At 39.5% G+C, this 18688-nt stretch overlaps 1 protein-coding gene across 3 annotated transcripts; it reads left to right on the top strand.

Annotated features, from left to right (window-relative positions):
• Positions 1–10384: 10384 nt before the first annotated feature.
• LOC117304532 (oxidative stress-responsive serine-rich protein 1-like) lies at positions 10385–17295 on the top strand. Of its 3 annotated transcripts, XM_033789047.1 has the most exons (4): positions 10410–10444; positions 10626–10780; positions 14350–14498; positions 14984–17295. In XM_033789047.1, the coding sequence occupies exons 3-4, from the start codon at positions 14431–14433 to the stop codon at positions 15978–15980; spliced, it is 1065 nt and encodes a 354-aa protein (XP_033644938.1). In that variant the 5' UTR covers positions 10410–10444; positions 10626–10780; positions 14350–14430; the 3' UTR covers positions 15981–17295. The 3 variants fall into 3 exon arrangements, with proteins under 3 accessions (XP_033644937.1, XP_033644938.1, XP_033644939.1); XM_033789046.1 differs by lacking the exon at positions 10626–10780 and having other exon boundaries at positions 10385–10444; XM_033789048.1 differs by lacking the exons at positions 10410–10444; positions 10626–10780 and adding an exon at positions 11325–11400.
• Positions 17296–18688: the final 1393 nt, after the last annotated feature.

The raw sequence follows: 18688 nt of genomic DNA, 5'->3' as shown, positions 1-18688 counted from the left end.
CCTAATTACCTTTAGGCTCTCTTTTACTCTATGTCTTATCTGTCCCGAAACTTCCTTCAAGATATCTTTGGTCCCTAGATGTAACACTATTGTCCTCGGGACCTCGCCTTTTGCCAGGTATCTCCTGAGCCTAGTCCCAGCCGTCCAGGCGTGCCCCAGATACGCCTTTCCATGTCACTGTACCACCACTGTGCCGCTGTTGTGGCGAATAATACTGTCCCCGATAAACATCTGTATACAAAAAGAAATTCCAAAGAAAAACAGCCTGGGTAATCTGTTCAGACTAATATTTTATCTTGTCACAGTCTTGTATGTAGTTGAAATGTTGTACACAATTTGTTACCAACCAACTCAACATTCACCAATCTTGTAAATGCTGACCGGATGAAGATGACTGCAAGCTATGCTGCAACCGGATCAACTGATCCCTTTTTAATCATTCATCTTCTTTTTTCATCTTCCACTCTTCTACGTTTGCATCGAACATTTTTGTCTTCACTGTAAAATTTTCACCCTGTAATTGAAACTATTTCAATCATGCATCTTGTCATTTCATGTGTATGCTATGTTACATTTTAATCCACCATTATAATGTTTGTTACTTTTTGTAACCACTTTACGAGTTGTTGTTTTCACTGCCAATCATTACACATGTTACTTGAATAACCGGATCAACTGATCATTTTCAATCACGCGTCTTCTCATCTCATGTACATACTCTATTACGTTATAGTCCAACATAATGATGTTTGTTACTTTTTGTAACCACTTTACGAATTTTGTCTTAACTGACCATAATTGCACCCTGTAACTTGAATAACTGGATCAACTGATCATTTTTAATCATGCGTCTTCTCATCTCATGTACATACTATGTTACGTTTAGTCCCACATTATAATGTTTGTTACTTTTTGTAACCACCGAGTTTTTATATACGTAAGCTTTACGGTTTAGCACGCATACAATGTTCATTACATTGTGTACCGACATTTTTACGACACAACGTGTCATTGCCATGGAACATCAGTGCTGTGTTGACCGCCAGATACGAAAAACCAACCGATATTGGAAACGTACACCTGATCTATGCAAATCAACGCTTCCAGGCTCAAGCTAGTACTGACCTCCCTGCTAAGCTATGGTAGCTGCTACCGTTACCGATGATACTTAAACTATATAACGACTAATAAAAGACTTAATTAACAAAACTTTAACGTGTATATTGATAGCATAGCAAGCTAAGCCTTACCCTGGGTACCGCACCCAGTCCTATTCAATGTTCCCGCCGAACCATTGAACCGTGTAACTCTTTATACATAACAAGTATAAAGCAGATTTATTCTAATTCGCCCCGGGACTCAACCGAATAATTCAGTATTTTGCAGACTGGCGGTAAAATACTAACCAGACTGCTCAGCACTGGAAATGTAATGGGACATCTTGAATCTTGCCGAGGGTCCAAGCGTCTATACAAAACTCTTTCATCTTAGAAACAATGAAACTACCCGTGGGATCCTCCCAATTGTGCAATTTATGAACATATGAAATAATAACTGCAAGCATAGAGAATCACACTGGATTCACCGACTCAAGACAGTCAAACCCTTTGGACTAAACATAAACACTGGTGTTAAATAACTTCCCATTACCTCCCCCACTTCACTTCTGCCTGAGAACTATATGTTGTTTATATTCTGTAAATAAAGTATAACTTAATTTTTTAAAGTTGTTCTTATATATTTGTTACTATAACTATCTCATGTAAGTAACCCCCCTTCTTTTTTCCACAGGTCCCTCATACCTATTTTTAATACCCTCGTACCTTTGATCTTGCTTTTCTCTATTAATTGACCATTGTTAGTTGCATCATGATGCAACTGGTTCTCTAATTTTACCCTTTCATGTTTCCCTGCATTGTTAACGAACAATGCATTTACCACTTTTATGGTCCAGTAATCCATCCTTTTATACGAAACATCCTTTGTCCTCGCCACTTTACTCGTATTGGTTCATAGCCACCAATTGTTTCTGAAATAGAAACTTTGATTGGCTGTTATTTTCCCGCTATTTTCTTTCCCGCTTCTTTCTTCCCTTAATCCCTTTCCCCTCTCTTTTTCTATAAATGGACATGTATTTGTTTGTACTTGTTTTATGCCTCTGAACTATGTCCGGTTTGGATCGAAAACTAAGGCCATCATACCCTTTCCAACTGATCAGGTGTTGTTTCTCCGGAGTGATGACTGGTTCGAGGGTCAGAAACCATACATTCTGCTCAAGACTTATCACTTTTTAGATATTGGTAAGCTGTGACAATTTTTTTTATTTATTTATTTTGTTGCCCATCGAGGGCCTTTGTGAAAGTATGGCTTGATGTTGGGATTCGGCCAATATGGAAGGCGCACATTATAGTTTGAAATGACTACAGAGCCTAAGCCCGAAGCCAAGGCCTAGCTTAGCTTTCGAAAGGGGCCTTTACTCATAGTGACTGATCTTGCCAAATCCTTTCTAAATTTGTGTCTTTTAAACCTTCCGTTTGAACCAGGTGCCCCAAAGATTGAGTGTCACTTATCCCCCTTTGTATTATCGTATACAGTATAACCTTATAAACATGTCAGGTCTAGGTGCTTGACCATCCTAGTCGTGAACGATACTGGTATACCCTTGCCAACAAATGGAATACATAGAAAATACAGCTCATCATCTGAGCTGCTGCTAAGACCTTTGATTTATACATACACGTTGCTTATTTCTTATGATTCAGATGTCACTAAGGAGCAAATGAAAGACATCCTCACCGTTGACACCGGGAAGATTAAGATTGGAGGAGAGACCGTCTTGAGATCCAGTGGCAAGAAGAAGAGACACCCAATGATGGCTTCTACTAAGAAATTACTGCAGGAGTTATATGCTCCTTATAACAAAGAATTGGTTGAACTGACTGGACATGATGGGTTTCTGTGGGAAGATTAGAAAGTAAAACAACTTAATATGGCAGTGGACACTATTGGTAATTACTCGAAATAATTATTATCATAAAACCTGATTTGGTAACGAGTAATGGGGAGAGGTTGATAGTATAAAACACTGTTCGTGGAAAATTCGTGGAAAAATACTTCTTTCTCGAAAACTACGTCACTTCAGAGGGAGCCGTTTCTCACAATGTTTTATACCATCAACCTCTCCCCATTGCTCATTACCAAGTAAGGTTTTATGCTAATAATTATTTGGAGTAATTACCAATAGTGTCTACTGCCTTTAAGCTTCAATTTGATAATAAATGTGATTTAACTTTTGACTTTATGCTGTAGGATATTAGACTTAAATGAAAAAACGTGTACAAATGCTATGCCGGGGTTTTAGGCGGAAATAAAGAATAATATCTCCTTGCAGATTTGCAGATTGCTGGAACTGCCTCGGGATTGTGACTTGAGTCAAGTCTACGTGTGACAAGGCCCCTAAGAACAAAACAAATAAAAGTTTACAATTTGTAATTAAAGCACAGATGCTTAGGCCTTGCATTGCCCATCGATCCACAACTCAGTGTGTTTATGTTGTCATTTCTATTAAACCATGTGTAACAATTTCCAAAATATCAATGTGACTTGTTTGTTTTATTCTCCGTAAACTCATATGTTCCACGTTGTTAAAGCAAGAACGTTAGCAACAGCTGGCCTGACAGCCCAAAGCTGTAACGGGTATACATGTACATGTATATGCTTACGATTTTGGTTTTAACAGCTATAAGTAGTATGCAGCAGGAACGCAGACCGCAGTTTTGGGAAGCAACTGGGTTGCTCCAAAATTGGGTGTTCCGAGCAGTCCACCGTCGCGTGACGGTTGTATTTTTTAGCTGTTCCGACCTACCGTCGGAACAGGTATTGTTTTCGTCGAGATTTTTATTATTTTTATTATTACATGTATTATTATTATTATACTACTTTGTAGGTTACCATGACCCCATGTCGACCTCTAATTCTCGGTCAACCGGAAGTGGCACCATAACTCAAGACGCTTTTCAGCATTTTCAAACCTTTTTTCAGTTATAGACTCCTTGGTCATTTTAGCACATAAGCCAAGCAAAAGAACACGGAACAGCTTTGTGTTTGTTCACAAACACCTAATGTCTAGTTATTAATATTTAAATTTAAACATCAGCTTGTTGATTCAATTATCACTATTTATTTTACGCTTTATCATAAATATTAAGGAAAAAACTTAAGAAAAAAATAAATAAAAATCAATACATGTATTTATACATTCAATACATGTAATTATATTTTCAATACATGTATTTATATTTTTAATACATGTAATTATATTTTCAATACATGTAATTATATGTTCAATACATGTAATTATATTTTCATTACATGTATTTATATTTTCAATACATGTTTTCTATTTTCAATACATGTGTTTATATTTTCAATACATGTACTTATATTTCCAATACATTTATTTATATTTTCAATACATGTATTTATATTTTCAATACATTTACTTATTTTTTCAATGTATTTATTTATTTTCGAGAGCAGTTAATTACATTGCCTGTGCAGGTGTTTCCGAGTGCTGGGCATGGTGTGCATCAAAACGGCATGTGCTTGTTGCGTTCCTAGCTACGGCCGGACGGAGGCGCGTCGAGTCACAACTGCTGCTGGTACTGCTAACATGGATCAAGTTGGTTTTAAGGGTGTTGTCTCCAGTCTCTCAAGGGTTGGCCTGCTCTCTCCCTATGTCACTGTCCGTCGCGTCCCTTGCATTATTGAATCCATGTTAGTTCAATGTCATTTCACACGGAGCTCTGCCATATTGCGCGATCGGCCACCCCGGGGTGTGGGGCACCAACTACGTTGGTACACCTCTTGACCTACAATCCTGGCCATATCTCGTTGGGTCCCCTGCCCCTTTAAATGTTGGTTCCAATTGACGGTCTCCTTTTGCGTTGTTACAGTCAACATTGAGCGCCGGGGGACGAGGGGCGGGGGAGAAATTGTTTATTGTCAATGGAAAGTGGACAGGGAATAGTTTTATAAAACGTTAGGAATGGGTGGCCCAAACATTAATTTGGCCGGGATTGTAGATTGCATCCTCTTTTCTCTCTACATGACAAAACCACCTCAGCCTGTGCCTCCTCAATACGGTGCGAATTGCCTCCACTCCGACTATCCTCTCCAGCTCCTCACTTGACATCCAACTCGCCATAGACATGGGCGTCAATCAGAAGAGGGACAGGGGGACATGTCCCCCCCCCCCCACCCCCACACACTTTTTAATTGCGGGGGCACAATATCAAAGTCCCCCATGTTTTTCACCACCTTTATTATGAAGCTTTTAGGCGACTTAAGCTTTTAAAATACTCAGACAAGTATTAATGATAATAATTATAATACGGACATTTATACTGCGCAGTGACCTATATAAATATACTCAACTGCGCATTACAAGGAATAAAAAAAAATGCAGAGAAAAAAATAATAATAATAAATACACAAACATAGCAGAAATGAATTAAATGGGTGAAGTAAACAAATGGGTTTTTAACTTAGATTTAAATACATTGAGTAAAGAAGACTGTCTAATGCAAGGTGGGAGATTATTCCAAAGATTTGGAGCGGCGTTTAGAAATGGCCGATCACCTAATGTAGGCCTAGATTTCCTAGATGGGTGAGACAACAATGTGGGATCTTGAGAACTCCTGAGCCGGTAGGTTGATTGAGACTGAGAGAGGGATTTCATGGTTATGAGTTCTTGAATGTATGTTGGTGCTAAAACATAAATGTTTTTGTTTAAGTTAATAAAAGAACTTTAAATGCTATTCTTAAACTCATTTAACAATGGACTACATCGAGAGTATCTAGAGGAATTACATATCAGTCTAGCACAAGCATTCTGAACCCTTTGCAGTTTGTTAATCTGTGTGTCAGGCAAACCCCAAAATAAGCTGTTACAATAGTCTAACCTGCTTGTCACAAAAGCATGGAAAAAAATTCTGTACAGTCACGAGTTAAGTATTTACGTAGCCTATATGACGGATATTGAACAGATAATAAAATGCATTCTTACAAACTTCAGCAAAATGCTTATCAATTAATGTTAAGTGAGAATCAAACCAAATTCCTTACTGAGGTGGGGGGTGATATGTTGGACATAACGACCTTGATGCTCTCAATGTGTAGTTTAGACATTTGCTTATAGGAGTACCACATATCAAAAATAATTCAGTTTTCTTATCATTCAACAATAGAATGTTCTGTAACAACCAATTATGGACATGCGTAATACATTGTTCTAATGCAAGAACATATCTGTGTTCATTATTTTGACAGTATTGCACTGTGTAAGACCATGTGGGTATGACCAACGGGTGACACCACTATTTGAAGGGAGGGCCACTGTAGATCAACATTGGCCTAAGATTGCACCACAAATGCTAAGTTCTCCCGGGCCCTTAAGAGGGCCCGGACCCACGCCGTTAAATGCTTCGCGTTCCACACGTGTACATGCTCCATCTATAACAGATATCTGCCAAATCCCCCTAAAAATTCTTGTCTGGATCCACCCTTCACGTGCTTGTGATGTTTGTGATGAAACGCCGGGATACGCAGAAACAATGGAAACGAAGCTATAATTGAGCTGGTTTTTCCTTGATACAATAACCAATGGCAAAGAATTGGTGCACCATTGCTTGAAATAGGCCTTAAATTACAACATCTGAGAGGAGGCACATCACCCCTCAGACTCACTAGACAGCACCACAGCGTTTCTACGGCCTAAAATTGCCCCGTACCCAAAGCCGTACCCAAAGCCGTAAGTGTTACGACTAACGATGTAACCCTATCTTTTGAGACAGATTGATGTCAATGGCCAGAGACACCAAAACATCCACCTGATCAGTCTCCAGTCTCTTTCCATCTGCTGGATGTGCCCCATCCACCTTGTGGGCCATGACTCGAAGACGGCCGTTTACACATGCAGCTTCGGACACATGCGGTGAATGCCCTTCATCTTCAGGGGCGGTGTCTTGATGTCAAAAATAATGGGGCCAGCTCCCTAAACTTCTTCCATCCACTCCTCCATCAAGCCGTTGCTAGGGCCGCAAGCGCCACCACACACTGCATGCTCAGACTATATCGATGCACACCATGCCAGCACTCGGAAACACATGCAACGGCAATACATTAAAGGATTGGGGTACTTTTTCAAAATGTCCACAGATTTACATTAAACTTACAGGGTTTGAAGATAATGATAGTGGAAAGCTTCCCTTCAAATATTACTTTATACTGAGGTGCTGTAGTCTTTGAGGAATGAGTAAAACAATTTTATGAAAATGCGTTTTTACATGCTTAAAATAATTTTCGTCTCATGATCTGTGAGACGAAAAATATTTTCGTGACATTGTTTCACTCGTTTCCCCAAAACTACACTGTAAAATGTTTCACTGTAAAATTACAGTAAATTACTGGCAGCTGAGTTGCCAGTAACTTACTGTAAAACTGAAAGTAAAGTTTCACTGTAATCACATACAGTAACACAATGTCATGCTGTATTTTTATTAACTGGTAAATAACTGTACTTTTTACAGTTATTGAAATGGTGCCGTATTTACACGGTAAATTATTGTATTATCTGTGCAGTATAGTTACAACTTTTACTGCACAAAAAAACGTATATTTACAGTAAAAAATACAGTAATCTCGATTGAAGTTTACAGTAACGAAAGATTATATTGTAGATTGTTGTCTGCACACTTCAAAACCAACAAACAGTGACAATTGCTTCACGTTTTAAATGTTTTATTGCACAAAATTCTTAAACCAACCGTAACAGTTGGCAACCAACATTAAAACATTACAAATTCTTAAACAAACCTGAAGTTGGCAACCAACTGTTATTAAAACATTAATAACATCGTAATATGCAATTATCTCGCTTGAACTGGTTTTTAGTAAACAAACATTCTCAGCACTTATGTTCATTGACAAGTATTATGTTCATTAACCAATAATTATGGGATATCACATCACACAATAGGTACAGATCCATGGGCGGGGGGGGGGGGCACTCAATCCCACTTGCTCTGACCCACCACCCCCCCCCCCCCCCACACACACACACACACAAGGAAAAATAAATAATTATTAAGTAGGCGTCACTGAAATTACAAAAGATTACATTCTGCAGGGGTGTGATATGTATTGAGGTGACTCAAAATATAGGAGAGTCAACAAGTCTTGCACTTATGAATTTTGGTGAATCAAAAACAAAAAACTTTTGGGCCTGACCCCTACCCCTTCCACAATTAATTTCCTGCATCTGCACCTGCTATTCCATGTTCAAAGTATCACTAAAAATGTACAAAAATCCGAAATGGAGGATGAATTATAGCCACCCAAATATCCCTTTATCCCTCTAGTCCCTGCACCTCCCGAGTTTGCTGAAAACCATTTTTTCAAGATTCTTGCAGTAAATTACTGGAATCGTAGTTCAAATTTTAAAAGATAGCCATGGCTTAATATTTATGCACTATTTTTTACCCTTTCGGTAATATTTCTATAAAAGTACAAGTTCTTATGGAAACAATAAATGCCTTTTGTTAAACGGCTAAGGTAATTTTTATGGCGAATATTTGTTGGTAAGGATAAAATGGATACAATAGCTTTTCAAGGTTTTTATCTTGCTCAATGCTCATATTGATCAAATGCGAAGAGCTAAATTATTTCACCATCAGTAGCTTCGACAAGGAGAATAAATTATGAAGGGAGAATTAATATTGATCTATAAAATTATGGGTTAACAAATGCGTAGACCTACTAATGACTATCAAGTTTTCTGTTGAAATTTTTGTTTTTCTACAAACACAAGCTAGCGAGGTTTCCTCCTACCGCATACAGTGTATCGCTAGGCGGCTGGGCGGTCCAGTGGCTAATTAATGGTTAAAGGCCCAACTTGAAAAAATTGTAAAATATTTAACAGTTCGTTACCTATAAAAGCTTTTAACTGTCAAATTTCTAATCATAGTGTGGCGAAAACTGCCTTGCGTTTTAGAATTAATTATAGAGTTGTTGAGACAACTTAAATGCTATCTCTTTATTTATAATGTCTTGCTAATTCACCATTATTGTAAGTTTAACTTCAGCTAAATTAAGTGTTCACACATTTTGGTTGTGCGTATGGGACTGTGCGTTCGCGTGCGCTTTACGCGCACGCTTACAAACTGCTAGCGCGCACGCTACCAAAATGTGTTTACATTGTCTTCTTAACGCTTATAAATTAACCAAGCAGTTCTCTGGCTTAGGCAAGCTGCGTGCAGCGCGTACTTCGTGTGACAAGGATGTTTTTTCTTTCATTACTATCTCGCAAGTTCGATGACCGACTGAGTTCAAATTTTCACAGGTTTGTTATTTTATGCATATGTTGAGATACACCAACTGTGAAGGCTAGTCTTTGACAATTACCAATAGTGTCCACTGCCTTTTACTCTTTGTGAAACCCACCAAGCACTGTTTGCCGATCTATGACGAGTCCTCAATTTGTTTTAGTACAGAAATGTATGGAGAAGAAAAATAAATAAACAAATGAATAAAAGATATGGGTTTTATAATAGCTGTTTGATTCAAGTTACTTGCGCAATTGTGTTCCGCCCCAAAGGAGACGTAGACGGAGAATGGGCACTGAATATAAATTATAAATTTGCCGGCGGGGCTCATAAAGCCTACTGCATCCTTGAGTTATTATGACAATTTATAGTCAATAGTCCGTTTTGTTGTCACACAATATACATAATATGTGAAATTCACTTTGGTTTGTGAGTCTTAAAAATATATACAGGTGTCATGACAAAAACTGTCCGCTGGCAATAAGCGTCCGCTCATTAGCATATTGCGTTCTAATTGGTCAAGCGTCTATGACGTCACATTGTTTACGGAAGCTTGCTATAGTGTCTGCGGTTAGCGTGCATCATCATTGCGTGCTTATAGTGGCATAATGTCCCACTTATTTTGTCATTATTTGGCTGTATCATAAAATATTAGTTTAATGGGGGGGACCTAATACAAAACACCTCTAAACAACCAGCCACATAAATTACATTCCACTTATTTTGTCATTATTTGGCTGTATCATACAAAATTAATTCCATGGGGGGAACTTAATACAAAACATCTCTAAACAACCAGCCACATAAATTTAATGAGTGATGTAATTTTAAAATAATACAGTAATGATAATCACCGCAAGCAAACCTGTATCTATTATAATTGTTTAGTCTGTTGACCCTATCAATAACTTCAATATTGTGCGTGTTGTCAAGCGTGGTTGTAAGGAACCCACACACATCATGAGTCAACAAAATTACGTCAGTTTGCGCCTGCGTACTGATGTTACTACAACAAAAATGGCGTCACGCCAACGTGATGGGGTTGTTTTCTTCATGAAATAGTAAGTAATTATTATGCAATTAGGAAACTTTAGAATCAGTTTAGCTACTCAATATTTCGTTTAAAGATGTGATGTACCGGTGCTGATACTTTGTGGGTTTTATGTGTGCATTTAATTGGCATTTATTGGTACATAAGAGTTATTTTTGGGGCTCAAACTGATGTGATATTCCTAATCCTAGGTAGGCTTTAGCATGTGCTTCACCATCGCCTGTCAGCCAAGCTGAAGCTCCAATTCTACGGTACAGAGGGGACACGGCAAACTGGATCAGGATAAGTGCGTTCATGAGAGATCGAGAACAGGTTGTGTCAATAAATGGCACCTCTTCGTCTTGGGGTAAGGTAACATCAGGGGATTCAGGGGTGTACATGTACGCCTAGCCCCATATCGTGTAAATCGGTCCAATCCACTCCGTATCCTTTGCCCCAGCACCACTGTCACTGATATAAAAATCTTTCGCTTCCTTGAAAAAATGATCTGCATCATGAAACTTACTGATCTAATGCTTCAGAAGTTGCAGATAGCCCTACACTTAGACTTGTTCAAATAGGTATCACAATCACAATCACAGGTTTTGAGTAAAAGTCAAATGAATTTTGAGTGTGAATTTTTTCAACTTCCTCTCTTTTTTTTACAGCTACACTACTAATGCCGATTGTCCCCGACCGTGTGCGTATTTTTTTCCCAGGACAATTGTGTAGAATCATCTGCACAATGCACACGTTTGTCCTGGAAAGAAAATATACCCAATCCGCGCTTGGTGTCCAAACATTTATGGACACGCGTCTGGGAATTATTCTTTGTAGTTCCCAGACGCGTGTCCACATGTTTGTACACAAAGCATGGATTTGGGTATTTTTTTCTTTCTAGGACGAACGTGTGCAGAGAGTTCTACACGTTTGTCCAATTCCAAGTGTAGGGGTAGGGCTATGTGCAACTTCTGAAGCATTAGATCGGTAAGTTTCATGATGCAGATTGTTTTTTCAAGGAAGCGAAAGATTTTTATATCAGTGGTGCGTGCTGGGGATACGGAGTGGATTGGACCGATTTATGGGGCTAGGGTACGCCAAGGTTCGGTTCTGGGGCCAGCCCTGTTTCTCATACACATCAACGATATCCAGGACCAAGTGCAATCCAGTTTGAGGCTTTTTGCTGGCGACAGTGTCATCTATCGTGAAATACATTGCCAGGAAGATCACTGCAAGCTCCAGTGCGACATAGCAACTCTCACTGAGTGATCTGCAAAATGGTTGATGCACTTTAATATCAACAAATGTGCTTCACTAACTATCACTAAAAAGCGCAAGCCCAGCCTCTTCCAATACAATATCCTTGGAACAACACTCGCATCAGTAGACCAGCACGATTACTTGGGAGTCACAGTGACACGTGATCTCTGCTGGAACATCCACCACCAGAAAATAATCAGTAAAGTCAGCGGCACTCTTGGTCTTCTTCGCAGAACCCTCACTCACTGCACTCAAACTGTCAAAACAACAGCCTACAAAACCTTAGTTTGTCTGCAAATGGAATACGCCTCAGAAGTGTGGAGTCCACACACAATAGATGGTCAAAAATGGCTTAAGCAAACACAGAGGTCAGCAGCACGCTTCATCTATAACGATTATCGAAGAACAACCTCGGTCACAGTGCTCATTAACAGCCTGGTATGGGAAACCCTTTATGGTAGACGCCTCCTTGCACAGTCCACCATGTTCTTTAAAATACACCATGGTCTCGTCAACATCCAAATGCCACCATCTATCAAGCCAGCTACATACATCGCAGACAGGATCACACTCTCAAATATACTATACCAGATGCCTCTAATGACCAATACAAATTTTCATTCTACCCAAGAACAGTTCGGATCTGGAATCATCTACCCTCTACAGCAGTGTATGCGCCATCCATCTCAGCATTCCAACAGGTTGCCCTGTCAGCAATTAGAGTCCTACGACCTCTGGCTGGCTCTAGGATGCTGTAAACCCAGTCTTGCACAATGTAAATAGTGCACAACCTTCTCGTTTCTTTTTTATTTATTTGTTCTCTTCGCACCTTGCACCGTCGACCAATGATGCCACCAACGCACCATCCCAGCTTAGCTTCCTACGTGAGCTGTTTAGGGATTAAATTACTCAAGACTCAAGTTAGGTCAGGACATAAATAACCAGTCACATCGCACAGTGCCCAGTGTGAACCCGATGTCAGTCACTTCGGGTTCGTACCCTTCGTACCCAAGTCACTTCGTCATGTTTGTACCCAAGTCACTTCGTACCTAAATTGTTGTACCCAAGTCATTTCGTACCCGAGTCACTTCGTACCCCAATTGTCTGATTCTGGCAGAAGTGGTCGGCCTTATTATTAATAATATTATTTACTTTCATGACATGTGGACATCGTAATTCACAAATTTGATAATGTCGGTCACTTCGTACCCAAGTCACTTTGTACCCATTGTCGTACTGGGGTACAGTATATAGTTATTATATCGGCCTACAACTAGTGGATGTCGGACACTTTGTACCTGTGCCACTTCATACCTTCGTTCGGGACACTTCGTTCTGTTGGCGGGGTACGAAGGGGTACCGGTCACTTTGGCACCTTGCAGACTCGTCACCTGCAACCTTGGCACCCACAAACTCGGCACATGTACAAATACAAACTCGGCACCCAGTTGAAAAAGTTTGATTTTCACACTGCGTGGTAGGCCAAAGGGAGTAACTATAGAATACAGGGGCACACTCGGCGACAGACCTAACCCTAACCGTAACCCTAATGTCCAGGGTACGAAGTGGCAATGGTACGAAGTGTCTTGACACCCAACTACTTCCAGGTTCATTTACAAGCTTGTACAAGATTGTTATGTGCATTCACAAACTGCTTTTACTTGCCAACATCACCCATCCAACCCATTCCTCAAACTCATGGACTCTCGCAAAATTTCAGCGTGAATCAATTTTGATTCTTCTCGCAGAGTCTAACGAAATTCTAGGCCTGCCCAAATCCCTTAAATACTTTTTTTAGGAATACACAATCTGAGGAACGCTACTGCAGAAACGCTTCTCAGATTCAAATTTGGGAGCACAAAACTGTATTCTTTTTAGTACTAAACCACATGTTTTTTATGATGCTTTTTATATTGAAAGCTGTGATGTTTTGTGATGAACAAGGTTTAAGCCCCGGTTTGGTAAAGGGTTTCAACATTTGCTGGGTAGAAACTTAAAAACTAGGTGTCCAAATTCTTCGATAAAAGTACAAATACATTTACATGTAAATGACATAAAACGAAGCGTTCAAAAGACACCTCATACACTCCTGGCTCTGGCTAACACTATGGTGTGGAATGTTGCTCCGCTTAAAGGGTCTATGTTCCTTACACAAAACACAATGCCCACCGATTAAACTTACACAGTTTGAAGATTATGATAGTGGAAAGCTTCCCTTGAAATTTTACTTACTGAGGTGTTGTAGTTTTTTAGAAATGAGTAAAACAAATAATTTTCGCCTCAGTTTTAGCATGTAAAAACATATTAACCAGTGACTATAGTATAACACCATAACTGGTTAATCGGATTTTACATGCTAAAATAATTTTCATCTCATGTGAGACGAAAATTATTTTGTGATTTGTTTTACCTATTTTTCAAAAACTACAGAACCTCAGTTAGTATTACTTGAAGGGAAGCTTTCCACTAGCATTATCTTCAAACCCTGTAAGTTTAATGTAAATCTGTGGACATTTTGAAAAAAGTACCCCGTATCCTCTAAGGCCCACACGTACAAGAATATGTCTTTGGTAACAGGGAGTAAAATTTAATTAAAGTGAGGGTAGGAAGCAGTACTTCTCCTTTTTTATAAAAATACAACAGCATTTTAACAGCTTTTGTTGATGTTAATTTTAGGCTATCATCATCTGGATCAAAGGATAAGAACAAATACTAGCATAGAAGACCACCACTCTTCACCCACTACCCTGAGACAAGATGGCTGAAGAAGCGGAGGAAGATCGTCTTCAGGTGATGTTCAAGAAGCTACGAGTAGACCCAGCTTGGTGAGTCATCCTTACCCAGCTATTTATTACTGGTGTTGTAGTCTGTTTTGTTTTATTTTGGTCAGCTACAATATTTATTTATTTATTTGTTTTTCTTCGTATTATCGCCCAACTCACAAGGCAGAACGGCCACTTCAAGGTGAGGCTGTCGTCCCAGATCATCTGTAACCAGGGACACACCTACTCCTGGGGCTGAAACAGGGTTAGCCTTTTCACACTATGTACATGGAAGGGTAAAGGCATGGGTATCATTCACTAGGAACCAGGCTGATAGAGCAGAATGCACTACCTTCCCAACAAAGCAACTCTGGTTTAAGTGTATTGCTCCAGGGCACAAGTATCATGACAGGGATTCAACATCAAACCCACCGTTTTCAGAAAAATGTTTACCTTCAAATAAGAACCTACTTGCCGCTCTTGAAACATGGCCTACATTGACAAACAATCAGTTAAATTGTTGACATTTTTTATTAACCTTTTTATAGGTCTTCTGTGGGATCTACCAGCCTGCTGGTGCCACACACAGAGTATCCGATTGACAGAGAAACCAAAGCAAGGAAAACTGGTCTTAGAAAGAGCAGCCTCCGCAGCACTAAACACAGGGTAGAGCCTTATTCCACAAGCTGTGCATTGACTGCTACATTTGGTGAGCTCCCGTGTGCTGTGGATAAGGGAAAGTGCTCCTCATCAACCTGTCTGTGCGTTGAGAAGACTGTAGAAAGCAAGAAGGAGAACCCAGCCAGTGCTGAAACAATCAAGACCAACTCTGATCAGCAGGAGAAGGAAACCAACTCAAAAGAGCAGGCCTCTACATGCAGTCATAGACCTTACATTGGCTTTGAGTCAAGCACTCTCAGAAATCCCTTAACAAAGATTTGCATCAGGAAAGACAAGGAGATATTTGGTGCTACAAATAAAGTCAAGTCTGTCGCCTCATTCAAGACACTCGCAACCATCGAAGAAGAGACAACCGATACCCTACCACCGCACGAGAGACCTAGCGAGACCAGTTCACCTGTGAAGTTTGAGTGTAGCTGTAAGTCCACAGCCAGTAAGCACAACACAACTGCTGGAAAGCCCACTCGAAGACTGACCCGACACCGTAAAGCAAAATTAGAAGCCCGGAGCCAATCATTTCATGGCTCTCGCACTTTTGCCACATACAGAGACAACACGAGGCTCTGTAAACTTGGGACTCCTGGTGCTGTACAAAAACCCTTGCATAATGCCAAAGCAGTGGTGAAATCTAGCACCATGAAATCAGACTCGCCGCTCCAGGGCTGGACTCAGAACCTTGCCAACGTCAGTAGTAGCGCCATGTCTTCACCTCCACGCTCTGAGTTTTCATGCTCTCAGCAAGCTCGATTCACTCACGACATCTCATTTGATGATACAACGGCTGACGATCTGGCTGGGTACTTTGAAAATTTGGTTTATATTCCTAAAAAGATGTCCGAAATGGCAGAAATGATGTACACATAGCTCAATATCTGTTTAAAACTTTTGACTGACATTATTATTTTTTTAAGTCAATGAGTTACATATAGAGATTGTGCATACCATTTAGCATTAAGCTGTTTTCCTTTTTACTGCGAAGTCAAAGAATGAGGACAAATGTTTTCTTCTACTTTATTTATTGTAGTTCTATCTTTTTTCTTTGTTTTCCAAAGTTGCAGCTTAATGCTAATCGCTGGGTCATCGTGCGATGAAGCATAGGCTGCCCTTACCATCCCCTCCCCTTAGCAACAGTTGTAGCCACTTAGTACAAAAATGTCGTGCTAGGCCTTTTCGGGGGAATATTGTAACCAAATTAAAATATCATTGCTTTATATGGTTTTCTCCCTCATTTTATAATAATAATAACGTGTTTATTTTATAGCGCGTTTTACAATAACATATCAAAGTGCTTTATATATTAGGCCTAGTGCCCTGGTCGTTTGACCAATTATCATTCTTGTAATCTTTCTCAGCTCCCTGTGGATTATACAGGCAGGGCAGACAGGTCAGGCAGTGCAGATAGGTTTTTCAAACACAATATCAACCTCTACCCTCACAGGTAGACCCATTTATGCCCCTGGGTGAAGAGAAGCAATTATGGTTAAGTGTCTTGCTGGAGGACACATGTGCCATGACCAGGATTCGAACCCACATCCCGATGACAAAACTGTCCGAACTTGAATTAAATGCTCTAAACTTTAGAAATTGTTATGAGTTATTTAATTCTGGATCTTCAGAAACTGCGTAGAATGATTGTACATGTATATTGTTTAATTATTGAGGACAAATGTGCCATGACCGAGATTCGAACCCACATCCCAATGACAAAACAATCAGAACTTGAATTCAATGCTCTAAACTTTAGAAACTTGTTGAGTTATTTAATTCTGGATGTTCAGAAACTGCCTAGAATGATTGTATATTGTTAATTTGAATGTTCATATAAATGCAGCTTGCCTGGTATTTGTGTGAACAATTTTATTGGAATTGAGTGTAAAAGATTGAACAAAGCATCAATATTTATGAAAATAATGTGTAGATTCATAGACAAACAAAGTGGATGTGTATATTAATTATTTATTATTTAGGTATTTTAGAATACAAGGTAATACTTTACTTAAGTAAAGAATGTTTTTAAACTGAAAAGTGAGAGCGGCTGGATAAGGAATTTCTGACAGTTGACCTTGTAAAAACATCAATTGGAAACAATGGTACCGTTACAATTTATAAAGCAGATGTAGGGCCTAAAAGCTCTGTGTTTATAACATTGTAATAAATCTGTATTGTTTCACGCTTAAAACCTCTTTTGACTCTTGCTCTGTGTGGGATTTACCGGTTATCATACCCCCCCCCCCTGTCCCCTCACCCTATTCTTCAGGGACTGTCTTTGACCATTGTTCCAAAATTATCCAAACCATTCACAAGTGTCTTGTCCTGTAATCTAATGAATCTTTTTTTGAAAAATCTTTGTCCTGAAAATTGTTTCATTAATATCACTGTTGTAAGAAAAAACATTCCTGTTAACTAGGTCAGACCTGGAATTTCGTAACAAAAAAGGGCAATGCCATTGTCATTTTGCAAAGGGCACTTCCATTGGAGCAAGTCAACGGGGAAATTGTGAAGGGGCACCAAGGCCGAGACCAGGGGCAGCGGAGGCCATGACCTCCGTGGCCTGCGTGTAATTCAAGGCTTGCTAGGTTCCTTTTGTTTTTAAATCAAAGCAAAGGTACATGGTACATGGACAAGGTACATGGACATAATGAAATCTTGCCCAAAAGCAAGTAACATTTGCTGTGAAGCTTTCTTTAGAAAATTTCTATCGTTTTTGTACTTCATTTAAAAAAACCTAAACGGGTCGGTTTGCTGATTAGATATTGGAGTGGTGGATTGGATTGAATGTGCTCTTCACTAGAAGTAATTAGGAGGGGCGTTTCTTTCATTGTTGGTCAATATTATGCGAAACTATTTTCTTTAGAAACAAATATACTAAGTCAGAGTCTTCTTCAACTAAAAGGACCCTACATGTCATTTAATAATTATCACAATATTACCAAATATAGACTCATTGAGTTAATGTTGTTTACACTCAACCAGTTGGGTGAAGTTACTCAACCAAATTTTCGAAACAAGTGCCTCAAAATTGCAACCCGCCCCAGCCTGATCTCCCCCCCCCCCCATACATGTAATTGCAAAGACTTGCTGATTTTCTGTTTTCCAAAGACATATTTGCTAGTTCAATTAACCTCTCCAAAAAGTTGTGCAAGAAAGTGGGTCTATGGATGTGTGATCAAGAGCTACGATTGTCACAGCTGGCGTACAAATAATAAAACAATTGTATCGCGGAGTAGAAATTTCGCCATCGAAGCGATGTCGATGCTCAGCTCAGCTCTGGGAAAACCCGGATTGCTACCCAATTGAAACAAATGGCGCCCAGATGGGAAATGCCAGCTCGGGCAACTTGACTATTCGTTAAGTTTTCAACATTGGCATGAAGGAAGATCTGCAAATCGCTGCAGCTCCCCAACAAACTTCTTTTTTAACATTAATTTCATTTTCATAATTGTGTGGTATCTATCATTTTGTATTACCAATTGGGATTCGAAAATGGGCACCATTGAAGAGTCACGTCATCAACCTTTCTAAAAACAATCGTCACCACACACACGCGCGCGCACGCGCAAACGATAGATAAT

The sequence above is a fragment of the Asterias rubens genome, chromosome 21 (assembly GCF_902459465.1).
Source record: "Asterias rubens chromosome 21, eAstRub1.3, whole genome shotgun sequence".
NCBI classification, from domain to species: domain Eukaryota; kingdom Metazoa; phylum Echinodermata; class Asteroidea; order Forcipulatida; family Asteriidae; genus Asterias; species Asterias rubens.
Note: the sequence above shows the minus strand (reverse complement) of the source record. Positions and strands in the feature narration are given on the sequence as shown.